We start from the raw sequence: 16,300 nt of genomic DNA, 5'->3' as shown, positions 1-16,300 counted from the left end.
TGGTGGTTGGTTTATCGAGGAATTATAGGCATGTGAAAGTGTGAGGTCATAAGATGAGAGGTCGATTGAGATTGATAGTTGGTTTGTAAAGGATAAGAGGCTGTAAGATTTAGTTTGTCGGTTGGTTTGTCGAAAGATAAGAAATCATTAACAAATGATCGTAAGGTCAACAGATTAGAGGTCGATTGTGATTGATGGTTAAAAAGATATGTGAATGAGATGTTGATTGACCGAAGTGTGAGGTCACGATATTAGAGATCGATTAAGATTGATGATTGGTTTATTGAGGGATAAGAAGTGTTTGAAAGTGTGAGATCACGATATAGATAGGTCAATTGGGATTTTTATGGTTGGATTGGAGAGGAATAAAAGACATGTGACAGTGTGTGAGGTCACAATATTAGTAATGTGAGTTGTACATTGGAAAAAAAGAATATTAGTGGTTAAATGTATGAATGAGATTGTTGGTTGACCGAAGTGTGAAAATGAGGTCATGAGATGAGAGGTCGATTGTATTGATGGTTGGTTTGCTAAAGTGAGGGTAAAGAGGTTGCAATAATGATATGAGATGCTTGATGTACAAATTACTCGAAATGAGGTCATGAGATTAGTATAATGAGAGATTTGGAGAATAAAAAATATTAGTGATTAAATATATGAATGAAATTGTTGGTTTATTAGAGAAGTGGGGGTAAAGAAGATGGTGACATGATAAGATGAATGGTTTGCCAAAAGTGATGATAAAAGATGTTAGTACTGTTGAAATGGTTGAGTGGAAAAGTGATGTCACGAAAACAGTAATATGAAAGGTCTATTAGGTAAAAATAGATATTGTTGGTTGACCGAAAAATGAGGGTAAAAGATCGAAAAGAAAAATGTCAGTGAGCTGATTGAGAAAAATGTTAAATGAATGTCTTCTTATGAAATTTATTGTCTTTTTTTATGAATAACGAAAACAACGATAAATGAGAGAGGAATATAATTACTAAGTTGTCACAACCATTAAAGTTCTTCCAGTTTAAACCATAAATATTGGCTACGAAGAATATGATGAAGGTGATGAAATTAATGTGAGTATTGTTTGTTTCAACTTTTATTATATATATATATATTTATTTATTTCTAGTTATACATAATGATATAATAATAAAAAAAATCACCAAATAAAAAAAATACATATGAAAATATTTGTACCATTTTAAAATGATATATCATGTATCACACAATCTTTTAATCCAAAGTAAAAAAAACTAATAGTTGCATTTTTTTTAAAAGTATAAACAGAGTGGAGAGAGAGAGGTAGAGAAAGAGCAATTTCTTTTCTCCCCCATCACTACTCAAAGAAGGAGAGAAAACACAAATGGGGGAGGTTTCACTCTCACCTCAAATTCATCAATTCCTTCACAAAATTACTTATTTTTCTTTCTCAATCTGCTCTGCTCTGCCATTTTTGTTACAGGCACAAGAACAAAAGAAACCAAACCATGAGGAGAAGAAAATAGAAGAGAAGAAGAAACCAGATAAACCAGAAGAAGCCAAAACAGAAGAAAATAACTCAAACCAAGCTCCACCGCCGCCACAAGAGATCATTCTCGGAGTTTACATGCATTGCGAAGGCTGCGCCAAAAAGATCAGAAGATGCCTCAAAGGCTTCATGGGTACATACCAATTAGTTAGAAATCATTCATTCAATCATTAAAAATTTGTTCTTGAATTTTCAGGAGTTGAAAATGTTCAAACCGACTGCAAAACCCATAAAGTTATTATCAATGGAGAGAAAGCAGATCCTTTGAAGATCCTTGAGAGAGTACAGCAAATGAGACATCGTCAAGTCGACCTTCTCTCTCCTATCCCAAATCCTCGGCGGCCGCCGGCGCCGGTAGTCGAACCACCGGAGAAGAAGAAAGATCCCACAATCACAGAAGAACCCAAAGTAAATTTTTATTTTTTTTTACCAATAATTTGATATAATATGGTTTCTTTTATATATACATCCTCAGGTGATTACTGTTATTCTGAAAGTCCACATGTTGGGTTTTGGGCTCATATTTAATTAGAGTTTATATATTGTAATTGGGCTTTAAGCCTTTATTGGGCTTAGGAGTAGTAGTTTAGTCTTTTGGCTTTTGATGTACTCCTATAAATAGAGACATTGTAACCTAGGGTTACTTGGACCATTATTCCATGGAATATCAATAGAATGGACGACTCCCCGAGGATGTAGGCATTGTTGGCCGAACCTCGTTATATCTTGTGTTCTTTATTATTCTTTACCACTTTATCTTTATATCTTCTTTTATTGCGTGTTTAGATTAGATCGTTTCTCAACAAGTGGTATCAGAGCATGTTTTGAGAATGTTTAACCTAATCTATTTGTGAAGATATGACGGAAACCCTAACCACCATTGAAGAAGTTGTTGATATTTGTGCTTTTGTTGAAGATTGTTGGTTATTTGAGAAAACGATTGGAGAAGAAAAAAGGAAAATTATATATCTCCATATATATCTCCATATATATCTCTTTCTAAAAGGAAAAATCTTTGAAGCGGTGAACAAGTAAGACTTTTTCAACTAAGACTTTTTATTTAAGTCGGTTTGATTTCATAAAATAGGTTTAAGACCTATTTGATTCCAATTTTCACAAGTAAGCCTTGTTTGATTTTAATCAAATTCTCAAAGTTTTGTATGCTTTGATCTTGGATTTATATTGAGGCTTGTTTGACTTGAATTTCTCAAATATGGAGATTTGTGTTTATCTTCTAAGAGATTTGATATTCGTCAATATGGAGATTGAAAATTGAAGTTGAAAAAGAAGGTGGAGTACTTATTCGATGTTGCAGATTATAGAAGACAATTGATGCAACATGTAAAGGGTTTTCTGATTAAAGCAGGTGGCTTTAATGTTTGTTTGCAAGAGTGTATTTTTTATATGTGTGTTTAAGGGCCGGATTTGGATTTGCATCAAACCTTATGAGTAGGTTTTGATTGGCAATCCCGGTAAGTGTTGGTGTGAAGTTGTCAAGTGAGTGTTGATGCCTCAAGGGTTCTACCAAGAATGATAATTTCTAAGGTATGAGTTGAGGGTGCACTAATCATATATATGGCTTGTTAGATTCTTTCTATGCAGGATTTTGCTAGAAAAATGTGGAGAACAAACGATACATCTTCATGCTTATTGAAAATTAGTTGGAGGTTTTATTATAACCGATTGTTGTCTTGGCATACATGGGTGACATTATTTCACCATGGCGAGGGCTTTGACTTGAAGAAATTCTCGGCTGAAATAAGTTTGGAGAGATTTTTCTTTGGAAACCGGTTATTGAAGAAGTCAAATTAAAAAGGGGTAGAGAGAAAATCTAGTAGTAGATTTTCGCCTACAGCCGCACAGGGTTCATCAAACTGACGATGGGAGATTCAAACAGAGTCTGATTGCGCTGAGATTTTTTCGAGAGGGTTGGTAACTCATTCCTCTACATTTTCAACGGTCGGATCAAGGTTTGGACGTCTCAAAGTTTGTTTTTCTGGGGCTTAAAGTGTCTGCCTAATTTTAATTTTATTTGACTTATTTGGGACCAAAAAGTTTGTATCTTTTTTGGTTATGACCTCATCTTATTGGAAGAGCTAATCAAGATGAAGACGGTGGTGAGATTATGTGCTTTTACACTTGACAAAAACATGATCGAATATGGGAAGTTATTATCAAAATGGTGTTTACCAATGATAACATTGTCGACATGTTGACAGGGCAATCCTTCATGCCAAAATTGCAAGATTGCATTGAGTTGGCGGGTGATTAAGGATTGAAACAATTCCAGTTAACACATATTATCAATGAAAGACCAGGAAGAGGAAGACTAATGAAAGACACTTATAAGTTGAGGTGGAGACATCTTGAAAGCAACTCTCAAACGACCGAGAAGAAATCATTGCATTATCTTCTAATGTGAGAAGATAAATAAAAACCTTGAGTGGGATTCCTAGTCATAAAAAAGGGGCTAGATGGGAGACTCGGTTAATTCGAAGGTGATGATTTTGTTACTTCTTTTGTTCTATCTTAATTGTCTATACATTGTGGATCATATATTAGATGAATGGGATGATTGAGACCTTGAATAGGGATTCCTAGTCATGAAAAAGTGGCTAGATGAGAGGTTTGATCAATTCAAATGGAAGGATATTCGATTTCTTTCAGAGAAACTATAGATGATCATTTCAAGCATTGGTGAAGACAATTGAAGAAAGATAGTGAATCTTGAAATAGTATTCTTGGATTGCTAGGCATTTTTGGATTCAAGAAACTAGCAGATTGCAAGCTAATTTGGTCAAGGAGAAGTATGAGGTTCAAGTTGATTGAGTATGCAACGTTTAAGGCAAGATGGGTGATAAATACTTTGTCAGATCTTGAGCTAAAGAAAATAGATGTCGTGATAGCCTAATTTATTTGTTATGAAGTAGACGATAAAGGTTCGTCTTGGGTCTTCTCGTTTTTTGATCGATATCTTATTTTGAGGAAGTAGACGATGGAAGTTCGTTTTGGGTGTCCTCAGTTTTCGATAGATATCTGATTTTGAAAAAGTAGACGATGAAAGTTCGTCTTGGGTCTATTCGGTATTTTGGTTTCAGTCGATTGTTGGACTTGAAAAATAAGACACTCAGTTTGTGGCAAACAAAGGTAAAGATTATTTTGACATAATAAAAAATTGTTAATTCTAGTTTCCGCATATGTCAACGGGTATGAACAAAGATTATGAAGAGTTGTTGAATGTCTCTAGTCGCTGAAGTAGCGTAGTTGCCAAGTTTACTTGGTGTTATAAACTCTATGATTTTATCTTCTAAGGGCTTTTGAACGGAAGTGGAGGTATAATGATTTATCTCGTGAATGGCTCGAACAGTGAAGATTGATGTGTGGCTCATAACTTTTTGATGGCGCGATATACGTAATGGCGGAGATTGTTATTCTTCTAAGGGCTCTTGAATTGAGTGGAGGTGAAGATTGATGGGTACGGCTCGTGTATTTCCTAAGGGACGTGAAATTCGTCAAGGTGGAGATTTGTAATTTATTCATCACATCTCAATAAGCGCGGTATTCGCCCAAGGTGGAGATTGTTGGGTTTTGGGCTCATATTTAATTAGAGTTTATATATTGTAATTGGGCTTTAAGCCTTTATTGGGCTTAGGAGTAGTAGTTTAGTCTTTTGGCTTTTGATGTACTCCTATAAATAGAGACATTGTAACCTAGGGTTACTTGGACCATTATTCCATGGAATATCAATAGAATGGACGACTCCCCGAGGATGTAGGCATTGTTGGCCGAACCTCGTTATATCTTGTGTTCTTTATTATTCTTTACCACTTTATCTTTATATCTTCTTTTATTGCGTGTTTAGATTAGATCGTTTCTCAACACCACATGCATTGTGAAGTTTGTGCTCAAGAAATTAAACGCAGAATTTTCAAAATGAAAGGTATTAATTAATTATTAACAAATAAAAATCAAATCTTTGGTTGATACTCCGATTATCCATATTATTAAATGGACAATCTTGATAGGTGTGATGAAAATAGATGCAGATCTGAAAAGTTCGCAGGTAACCTTTAATGGAACTTTCGACCCCCCGAAGCTTCTAGAATATATTTACAAACGGACCGGAAAGCACGTAGTAATCGTGAAGCAAGAGGAGGTAGAGAAAACCAAGGAGGAGATAAAAGGAGACGGCGGCGAGAAGGCGGCACCGGAGAAAGAGGTGGCGACAGAGGCAGCGGCAGCGCTGGAGAAAGTGGTGGCGGTGGTGACGGCGGAGGAAGGAGGGATAGAAGTGGAAAAGGGGGCGGAAGTGAAGAAGAACGAGGTTTACTACCATTATAACCAACCTATGAATTTCCAAATGTACCCTCCTACGAGATTGGGGATGGATATGTATGTAGGGCAACAGAGTTATGGCTGTTATGCCCCTCAGATGTTTAGCGATGAGAATCCGAATGCTTGTAGGGTGATGTAAAATGGGGGAGTAATGGAAGGGTAAAATGGAGATGAATGATGATAGCAAAGATTATGGGCAAAATGTCCATGAGATAGCCGCTGTAATATTCGGCAGGTGGCCTGCACGTGCCGTACTTCCTTGTTAATTTGTATTCTTTTTTTTTTTAGTTAAATTAAAAATATGTGACATATATTTATCACATACTATTTTAGTTAGATGTTAAATTTTTCGGGTTTTATCAATCCTTAATAACAAATTAAGGTAAAGTGAGGCATAGTTTAAGGATGATGCTGGCAATCTAAATAATAATAAAGAAACAACATATATATGCAATCTAAATTTATTGCAAAAATAACTGTCTGAATCAATCAAATTATAAAGCTACGTACATTATTTAGAAATTGTTCTATATATCGAGAAGGACTCTTTAGATTTGAGCTAAGATAATTATTATAATGCTCTACAATATTTTAAGAGCGCAAATATTATTCTCAAACACTCTTGTTGAACAATCGGTATGTTTGTCCTTTTATTACTATCACTGTGAGACCATCAATCAAGTCGATGTTCAATATTATTATTTTAAGACCAAAACTTGTGGATATACACTTTAGAAAGAAAAAAAAAATATATTGTTCTTGGAAAGTTGCTATATTGTTCTTTCAAAATGGTATCAAATTTTGTTTTTCATTAGTAAATAAACTATATATATTATGTTTATATTTGCCTTTGAAAAGTTTTTTAGTAGCGCTTAATCTAGATGCACCACCAAATTATAATTGAGATCAAGATTAAGATCGAGATCCAACTCTTTACAACATGGATCTTGATCCAACTAGCTCAAAGTTCATAAATATTTTACCAAAAGACATTTTAATAGTAATACAATAATTCTATAAGGAGTTATAAGAGGAAAGAACATATGGAGAGTAGTTTGACAACAATATTCCTATTGAATAAGGGAACATAGTACTATTCGAACATGCTAAGAATATCCTTACATTAATTAAATCTTAATATTGTTAGTTGGCAGCCATTTGGGGTAGTTGAATTATTATTAGAAAAATTAAATTGTTTTATACTTTTTAGATGGGCTTTATTTCAAAATATTATCTAATTTAATATTTGTATACACTGAAATTTTACGGCCATATATTTATAATTAAATTTTGAACTTGTTGAAATAAAATAAAATTGATCAAATAAATCAAATAATATCACTAATTCCCGTACTAATTAATAAGATGTAAAAAATTGTTCTAATTATAGTTAAGTTATAAAGTGAACAAAAGTTCATGTAATGTGTTTAAGGTTTAGTATACACTCTTTAATTTATAAAAAGTTACATTCACAATAACCCTATTTAATTCAGTTTTAACATTTGAAAAGAAAAATAATTTAAATTGACATGGTAGACAAGTATGACCATTTTTATGATTATTTAAAAATATAAAACATTCCATTAAACGGAAAAGAAATATAAAAAAATGAGTTAAATACAATAAAAATAAATAAAACTGAAGAAATAAAGAATGAAAAGATGACAATACCTCATCATGTTGTCTAGTGAACTATATATCATTTTATGATAGCTTTATTAATAAAAAAATTATATATTTCAAAATAAAATTTATGTAAAACAATTTATATTATGAATAAACAACTAGTAGATTATTTTTAAATAATTTTGTTCAATATAAATTATTAAAAATTAGACTAGGATATAAATATATAATATTGAATCAATATTTTTTTTATAAAAAAAAAATAATGGTATTCTAGTGAATTAAATAGAGATGGCTTAATTCTAAAAAGATAGTAAAATTGAAAGAAAAAAAAAACAGGCTTAGAAAGAAAGGGAAAGGAAACCTTTTAAAAAAAGATTAATGGTTGTATAAGTAAAGAAGCTACAATGACATATACTAGCCATTAAAAAGCTTGTAATGATGATTTGTAGTAGTTCCAATTTCACATCAAATTAAAGGTTTTTTTGTGAACTATATATGAGAAAAAAATAATTATTTAGTCACAATCTAGTTATAATTATTAGAGGGTGATGTTTAATTTGCAAAATTAATTACGCAACTAAATGAGAGAAAGCGACTAAACTTAATTATAGAAGAAGGAAATGAGATCATGATTCATGAACTTCCACTTTTTATAGTTAAGCATTATATTGTATCAAAAAATAAATTTATCACATTTTATCACATTCTCTCATATTTTTATTCATCCATTTGTCATTCATACTGGTAAAATCACTCCTTAAATTAGGTTAGTCAACACAAAAATTCATTTTTATAATCTTTAATATTTGTTCGAAAGAGTCATAAATTCGGTTAAAGAGTTAAATATTGTTCTTCAATAGAATTTACGAACCCAATAATATGTGGACAAAGTGTTTGTGTTTTTTTTCTATTTTTTAATGTGTTGTGATTTTTTTTTTCTCTTATGTTCATGATAGGTAACATTGTGTTTAAAGTATTCATTATACATGAACCATTTTTAAAAAAAAAATCTCATTTTTTATGTAAATGTTTTAAAGAATTTTACACAAAGGAACCTAGCTAATTCATGCAAAAAAAAAAAAAAAAAAAAAACAAAGTTGAATACTCAAAACCTTTAATAACCAATAACCCTAGCTAAGGGTTTCATTTTAACAAGCTTTGTCTATTTACACCAATGGACATTTTATCAGATTCTATTGAATTCCACCAAAATCCAGCAATGATTCGATTTAGGGTTTAGGGTGGAAATTGAAAATGGGTATAATATGATTAGGAATGCGCATATTGATAAGATAATAATATTCAATTACATGCATAAAAAGAAGCCATATTGGCAGCCATTAAATGTATGCCCATCGATTCTTTTTTCTTTTTTTTTTTAAATCACTGATAGTATTCACTTTAACTGCCTTTTGACCACATAATTATTCATTACTATCAATTCAAAACCATTCTTTAGATTAGGCTAGCACTTTCTTTAAAACAATATATATATATATATATATATATATATATATATATATATATATATATGCATTAAATGATTTTATAGTTGGACAGATGGAGAGAAGACCTTTGACATGTTGAAATACCCTCAAATAAAATAGTCCTTGCTCTTTTGACAAATTATCAAACAAGTCCTTAATGTTTAATATCCTATACATTTTGTTTTCAAAAAGATAACTTCAATTAAGGATAAAAGGATAAAAGGATTATAAGCTTTTTTAAATGAGAAATTAGATATAAAAAATGAGTCAAATATCACTATCGATTGTGTCACTAGAACAATAGACATTAAAAGATTTGAATGTTAACAAAACATTGTTATTACACTTCAATTAAACTTTGATACTCTATAAAAATTTTGGTCTTGTCAATTTTATTTCATTTAAAATTGTTTAAACAAAATATAAAAAAATATATATATTTAAAAAAGTAAATGCAAAATATGAAAGTTCAACATTGAGCAATAAAATAAATCACCTTGCACTAGTCAAAATTTTATTATTATAAACACTAGATTAGGAACAAGGTTTGAGTATAAATTTAAAAAAATTATTATTAATTTATTTATACATTTTTTTTGTAAATATCTAATTTGACTATGGATAAAACTGAAATATTATTTTACAATATACCTTATATATATTTATTTATTTAAATTCAAATTTACTCCAATTTAAGATTTCCAGACAAATCATTTTTTATGAGTTTCTTAATAAGATCCATGAAAGAGGGGCATGTCTAAGTTTTTTTTATCACTTCAGTTGTCAAAAAAGAAAATATAAATTAGAGTTGTTATTATTTGGGTTTAATTTGAAAAAAAAAATGGTTTTTAAGTATATATTATCTAAATATATTTATCTTTGATAAATAAATAAAAATAAAAATTAAATAATAAAATTTTATATAATGAATATAATAATTTGATTAAGAAAAAAAAATAGAATTTAAGGATAAATCCCAAATAACTATTTATTTATGGAAAATATATATTATAAGAAATTTTGTATCAAAGTTATGGAAAAGTTGACTTAAATGCTTTTCTCGTAAAGTGGAAGTGACAGGTTGATTGATTGAGATTGCATTCAATATTATCATGAAAATATGTATTTGTTTATATTTAAATATAAATAAAATTATGGGTTAATTATATATGCTAATTAGAAAATTGAATGAGCTTTAATTAAAAATGTTATTTAATAAAAAATAAGTTATTTAAATTTTTAATTGATTAAATTTTTATAATATTTTTATATTTAAATTTTATAATATAAAGTAAGATTATTTTAGATTTGATTTCGGTGGTGGATTATTTAAATAATTTAAAATAATTTAAAAAATTATAATTAGTGGTGATTTTAAGAATGTATAGTTTGTTTGGGAAAAAAATAAAATATATGAATATATAATCATAAAATAAAATAAATAATAATAAAAAAAAATAAAAAAAAAAATATTTTCATTAATTAATTAAACAATATAATTAATGAAAACTAAAAAAAATATACGACATTAAATTTGATTGAGTTATTTTAAATAATCAAAACAAAAAATGTCATACTATTTTATTTTAGACGTAGAATTAAATAATTAAGAAAAATATTTTTATTATTTCTCTCTAAAAAAAAGTCTTTCAAAATCTCATTTCAGAATTGTTTTTTTTAATATTAGAATCGTTTCGTTTCGTATTTGAGGTTATATTTTGTTCGGTAAGACATTAGTTAGTTAGTTTATTGAATTTTTTGTCCCAATTTTTTATAATTTGAATAAAATTATATTTTAGTTGATTGCTTTTGTTGCTCATTTATATCCATTGTTTGTGTGATACTTTCTCGAGTTTATACAATTTTTTTTTTCTTAACAAGAAAGAAGATATTCTATATTTCGAAGACTTTTTTTGTTTAATAAAATGTTTTTGAAGCCAAATTTTCATTTAGAGGCTCTTTTACATGTATCATCCATTTATTTGTACGAGTTTTTCAATAAAAAAGTTTTTGAAGCTATTATTTCATTTGGAGGTCCTCTAACATGTATCATTTCTTCATTTATAGTATTTCTCATTATTTTGACTATATATATAGATAGTTAGTTATCGAATGTCATAATATTTTGCGACGTTACTTACCAACTCACAGCCCACGGGTAAAGACAAATTTCATTTCTGCTAAGAATTGTTATAGAGATTATTCTGACATCGCATTATTGGTTTGTTCGGCTTGTTTTATTTCTTCTCTTATTGTTGTGGAACTCAACAAAGTTTGTATTTTAGAGTTATCCTAAAAAAATTAAAGATTGTAAAATCTTACACATTGGAATTTTAATTTTTACAAAATTGACGTAATATTTAATATATAGGTTTCCATTTAATTATTTTGATTATTTTGATAATATTTTGTATTTGTAAATTAATATTTTATATGTAACTCTTTGTTTGAATTAATGAGAAATAATTCTTTATAAAAAAAATATTTTTTATATTTTAATTATACTCCTACCATTAAAATTTAAAACACATGTTAACAATAAAACAAATAAAATATTAGTTCTACTTAAGAAAAACACAAATTAGTAAAATCTTATAATTTAAAAAAGAAATATATTAAAAACTATTCTTATCTAGAGCTGAACTAACCTTACAGAAGTCATATCAGTTCTACTAAGTTATTCAGTAATTCCTTTTGACTTGAGCCCTGTTCTAGCCGATCTCAGTAGAGGTCTTTTTTTATGGATCATCTGGGGAATAAGCATCGGCTAACTCTGTGCCAGCAGCCGCGGTAATACAGAGGATGCAAGCGTTATCCGGAATGATTGGGCGTAAAGCGTCTGTAGGTGGCTTTTTAAGTCCGCCGTCAAATCCCAGGGCTCAACCCTGGACAGGCGGTGGAAACTACCAAGCTGGAGAAGGGGCTAAGGTCGCTCGGTAGATAGGTTACGTAGCTCAACGAAAGCGATTCGGAGATATCAATATATTCAACTGCCCTATTATGTGGTGAAATATTACATCCTATATGCATAACAAAAGAGCATTTATCCCTATCATTAACTCGTTTTCAATATTTAAATTCATCTATTGTAAATGTAGATTTTTGGAGTTGCTTATGTTCAAACAAGAAAATGAGAAACAAAAAACAGCATCTTTCAAAAAAAAGTATTCTAACCAAGTAAATTTCTTAAGCCAATGACTTTGGAACCGTCGATTTTGATTTCCAAATTTTGTCGGCGGGTACTCATCCTTAATAGGTTGATATGATCTCATCTTGATATAAGCTCGTCTAATTTCATCCATTTGATTAAAATGATATTTCCATATCAGAATACATAATGTTGGATCAAGTTTAAGAGAACTTACATCAACATCAAATCTAGGAGATTTGTTAGGTTCTTGAGTAGAGATATCAAATTCTTTATTTAAATACCGAACCAAATCAATGTAACTATTTTAACTTGTTTATTAATATTAATTTATATTTTCTTATAAATTTTTGAAATAGTTTAAAATTAAGAAATATAAAACACTATTATTATTTTAATTTTTATATTTTACCCTTATAAATAATTTATATTATTAATTACATTGAAATAAATAAAAAATAATGTATAATTATTATATAAATATAATTTTAAAATAAATAATATTATTATATGATTTACATTATTTTATATATAATTTTTTATACTTTATTTACATAAATAAATCTTATTTATATATTAATTAAAATTTATGTATTATTATAAATATTTGTATATTAGAAAATATTGTTAGTATAAAATAAAATATTAGTTTAATAAAATTATGAATTAGTTTATAGATAAATTATATTAATTAAAAAAAATTAAAATTAAAGATGAGGCCACCTGACCTCAGGTTCAAAGTTTAATTACATAACCAACTGGGCTATGAGTTACATGTCAAACATTTATATAAAATATTTTATATTAAGTTTTTAATTTAGGTGGGGCTGGAGTATGTGGTTCCGCCCCTACATCACCCAACCCTAACCAACGAAGGCCCTATAGCCCAAGGAGGCACGCTCGAAAGAATAGGCACTAAAAAAAATGATGCTAAAAAGTATAATCCAATTATAACCGCAGTCAATCATGTCCTCCCCCTTCTCAAATCTCAGCCGACGATTCCACGTAAGTCGCTATCGGCGATACGCCAAGTGCGGACCCCACTACGGTTGTGCATGCATCGACCATGTAGGCTATTTTCGTCTACAAGCCCCGCTATTTCGGCCATGTATAATGTACCTGTCGTTATTTCGGCCATGTATAATGTACCTGTCGTGAATAACACGTGGACGTATAACAAAGTTGTCAACGCGAGCCAAACCTGGCTCGTGTTGAAACCGGAGAAGCTTATTGCTCCTGCGGTTGACTTAATCATGTGAAAATCAACTATCTTTTTGAAATATTCGTATCTCGAGTCCCCAATTAGCGTGTTAGGAAAATTTGTGACGGTTGTGCCCCGCATGAAATTATTGTCATAAATATTATTCCATATATCATGCTTCTTTTATTTTCTTTGTTAAGCAATGACATATTATTAGAAAGCCATATGAGCCGAGCTAGAACGTGGGAACGTTGTCGGGTCAGGACCCACAAGACCCACTCCTTATCCTTGGTTCGATTGTAACCCGACAAATGCAATGAAGAGCCCAATCCCAGCCGCACAAGCCAGCCGGACCAATGGTGGGTGGAGGTGGCTCTAGCCCAGGGTAACTTTCTAAAGTTATATATATTTAAAAAAATAAGTATTTGTCCAGATGGTGATGTAGACGAAGTTTATATGGCAGGTGAGGTGATCAAACCTGGTTTAATTAATTTTAAAAATTGAATTAATGGTTAATTTGTACTGACCAAACCGGAACCGGTTGAACATTCATAAATATTTTATTTTATATAAACAAATATTTATAATAATACATAAATTTTAATTTATATATAAATAAAATTTATTTATATAAGTTAAAGTATAATTAATTATATATAAAATAATATAAATCATATAATTGTATTATTTATTTTAAAATTATATTTATATGTTAAAAATTAAAATAATAATTTATATAAATATAAGGGTAAAATAATTTTTTATATTTCTTAATAAACTAATTCAAAAATTTATAAAAAATATAAATTATTATTCAAAACAAATTACTACATTTATAATAATTTGGTTCAGTTATTTAAATATACAAATTGTTATATTATTTATTTTTTTAAAACGGTTTATAAACATTAATATTATAATTGTCTTCTCAGCTCACTTCATAATATATTTTTTATAACAATTTTGTGGTTGTTTTTTTTTATTTTTATATTTTGTTTTTTCTATAATCTCATCAAATTAGACTGAAATCCATTACATTAGACTTTAATATTTTTTTATTTATAAAATAGTCTTTACTAATTTAATACCTAATTAATTTATCACACGTTTTTTTAACCTAATTTTTATTTAACTATACAATTTATAATTTATAATTTTTTTTTAAAATCGAGTGATCTTATCACTTTTTAAATTTTGTATATTGATTTTATTTTAGTAAAAGTAATCGTGGAACGGTTCAATTAATATGTTTACTTATTACCTGTTATAGTGTAATAAATATATCTTTACTATTCATGGGAAAAAAATTCCTTAAATTCTTTACTTCCCTTTGGGAAAAAATCCTGAATTCGTCCTTGAGCCGGACTGATTTGGTATAAGTCGAGCCAACTTTCCATGGAACCCCAAAACAGTAATGATGAGAAACACGATTCCTTCAACAAGAACAATCGCCATTGCGGTTTGGTATGAAATGGGTCCGGATCCATGAAACCCGACAAGATTATATGCCAAGTAAGCATTAGGACCCATACTCGGAGCCAAACCAAGAGGTAAATTGGCAAAAATACCCATGGCAAATGACCTAATCTTGATGATAATGTTGTTGCAACTATAAGATTCGTTTTCATATTGAAGAAGCATTTTAGTAAGAAACATCGGAATTCGAGACAAAACATGTCCCATTGGAGTCAGTTAAAATGGTGGCATTAACCCTAATTATGTACGCCATGGTGGTTAATAATGTGTTCACATTACCTTCTTCTTTTTCCCTTCTTATTTCTCTCTTCCCTTCTTATTTCTCTCTTACCCGATTCCGTCGTTTCCTTCTTTCTTCGCCGAATCCGTCGTCGCCGATTTGCGTCACTTAGGAGGCGCCTGCGCGCTGGAGTTGTGCCTAGTCTCTTGCAATATATAGTGGTCTTCTTCCCTTCCTTTGTTAACGTCGTCGCCGTTAAATCCACATGTCACCTCCCCTATCACCAAGTAAGGTATGTATATTCGGTTTCTTTCTATCTCTTTCATTCGAACGAAGATCTTGTTCCATTTCAAGTCTAAATGGATTTCTCTCATCTTTCCGGGCTGATTAGACTGTATACACGAACAAACGCCACATTCTTATTCATTTTTGCAATCCGTGAGTTTCTTTCTTCTGTTTCTTACATCACTTTACATATATGAACTCTTAATTACAATTGTATTCTCTTCGATTGATTTATCACGAGATTTGTAGGTAGAAACATTTATGCCTGTTTGAAAACTAGGGCGTGATCTCCTATTTGGTGTTTAATTGACCTGCAAACAACTAAAACAAGTTAAATTTGCTAGTTCAGATATAGCTAGATTTGGTGTATTGAGTCTCCTTCATCCTCGTGTTTAGTTATGAATTCTCTTTTATAATCCTGACTTATTTGTTTGCTAACGCAAACTAGTTCAGATAGGTATAAATCTTTAAGGGTGTGTTTGATGAGAGAGAATTGTAATTGAAATTGTAATTGGCATTGAAAAATCTAATTCCTATGTTTGGGAAAATTATAGAATTATAATTCAATTGTAATTCCTATGTTTGGGAAAATGATAGAATTGTAATTCAATTCCAATTATTTTGTTTGGAAGAAATTATTTTATGAACATAATTTTGAAAAATAATTAAAAGTAGCTTTATATCAATAATTTTATACAAAAATTCTAACAAGAAAATAACTTATTCAAACAAATTTTCAACAAGACAATTTTTTTTACTAAATAATAGCATAACATCAAACAAGTTATAATAATATTTTGATAGAAGATCAAAGTAACATTGAAAAGTTTATAATTTTGTATGCAATAAGTTTCAAGTATCTCCCTACCTATATATGAGATAAAAAAAAGTCTTAATAACAAAAGAAACACAAAATAAGAAATTAGAAATCTCATAACTTGATCACTTCTTTATTTGTAACAAAATCCATGCACGCTTCATACGCTCAGGGATT

The 16,300-nt window shown here is 29.6% G+C and overlaps 1 protein-coding gene and 1 pseudogene across 1 annotated transcript; one reads left to right on the top strand and one right to left on the bottom strand.

Annotated features, from left to right (window-relative positions):
* Positions 1 to 1,360: 1,360 nt before the first annotated feature.
* Positions 1,361 to 5,999, top strand: LOC124944844 (heavy metal-associated isoprenylated plant protein 7-like). The gene is made up of 6 exons (XM_047485189.1): positions 1,361 to 1,369; positions 1,460 to 1,658; positions 1,722 to 1,933; positions 2,001 to 2,027; positions 5,411 to 5,465; positions 5,551 to 5,999. The coding sequence occupies exons 1-6, from the start codon at positions 1,361 to 1,363 to the stop codon at positions 5,997 to 5,999; spliced, it is 951 nt and encodes a 316-aa protein (XP_047341145.1).
* Positions 6,000 to 12,977: 6,978 nt separating this feature from the next.
* LOC124946053 lies at positions 12,978 to 15,054 on the bottom strand (annotated as a pseudogene).
* Between the last annotated feature and the right edge of the window lie 1,246 nt (positions 15,055 to 16,300).

This window comes from Impatiens glandulifera, chromosome 7 (assembly GCF_907164915.1).
Source record: "Impatiens glandulifera chromosome 7, dImpGla2.1, whole genome shotgun sequence".
In the NCBI taxonomy this organism is placed as follows: Eukaryota; Viridiplantae; Streptophyta; class Magnoliopsida; order Ericales; family Balsaminaceae; genus Impatiens; species Impatiens glandulifera.
This window is presented reverse-complemented; position numbering and strand designations above follow the sequence as displayed.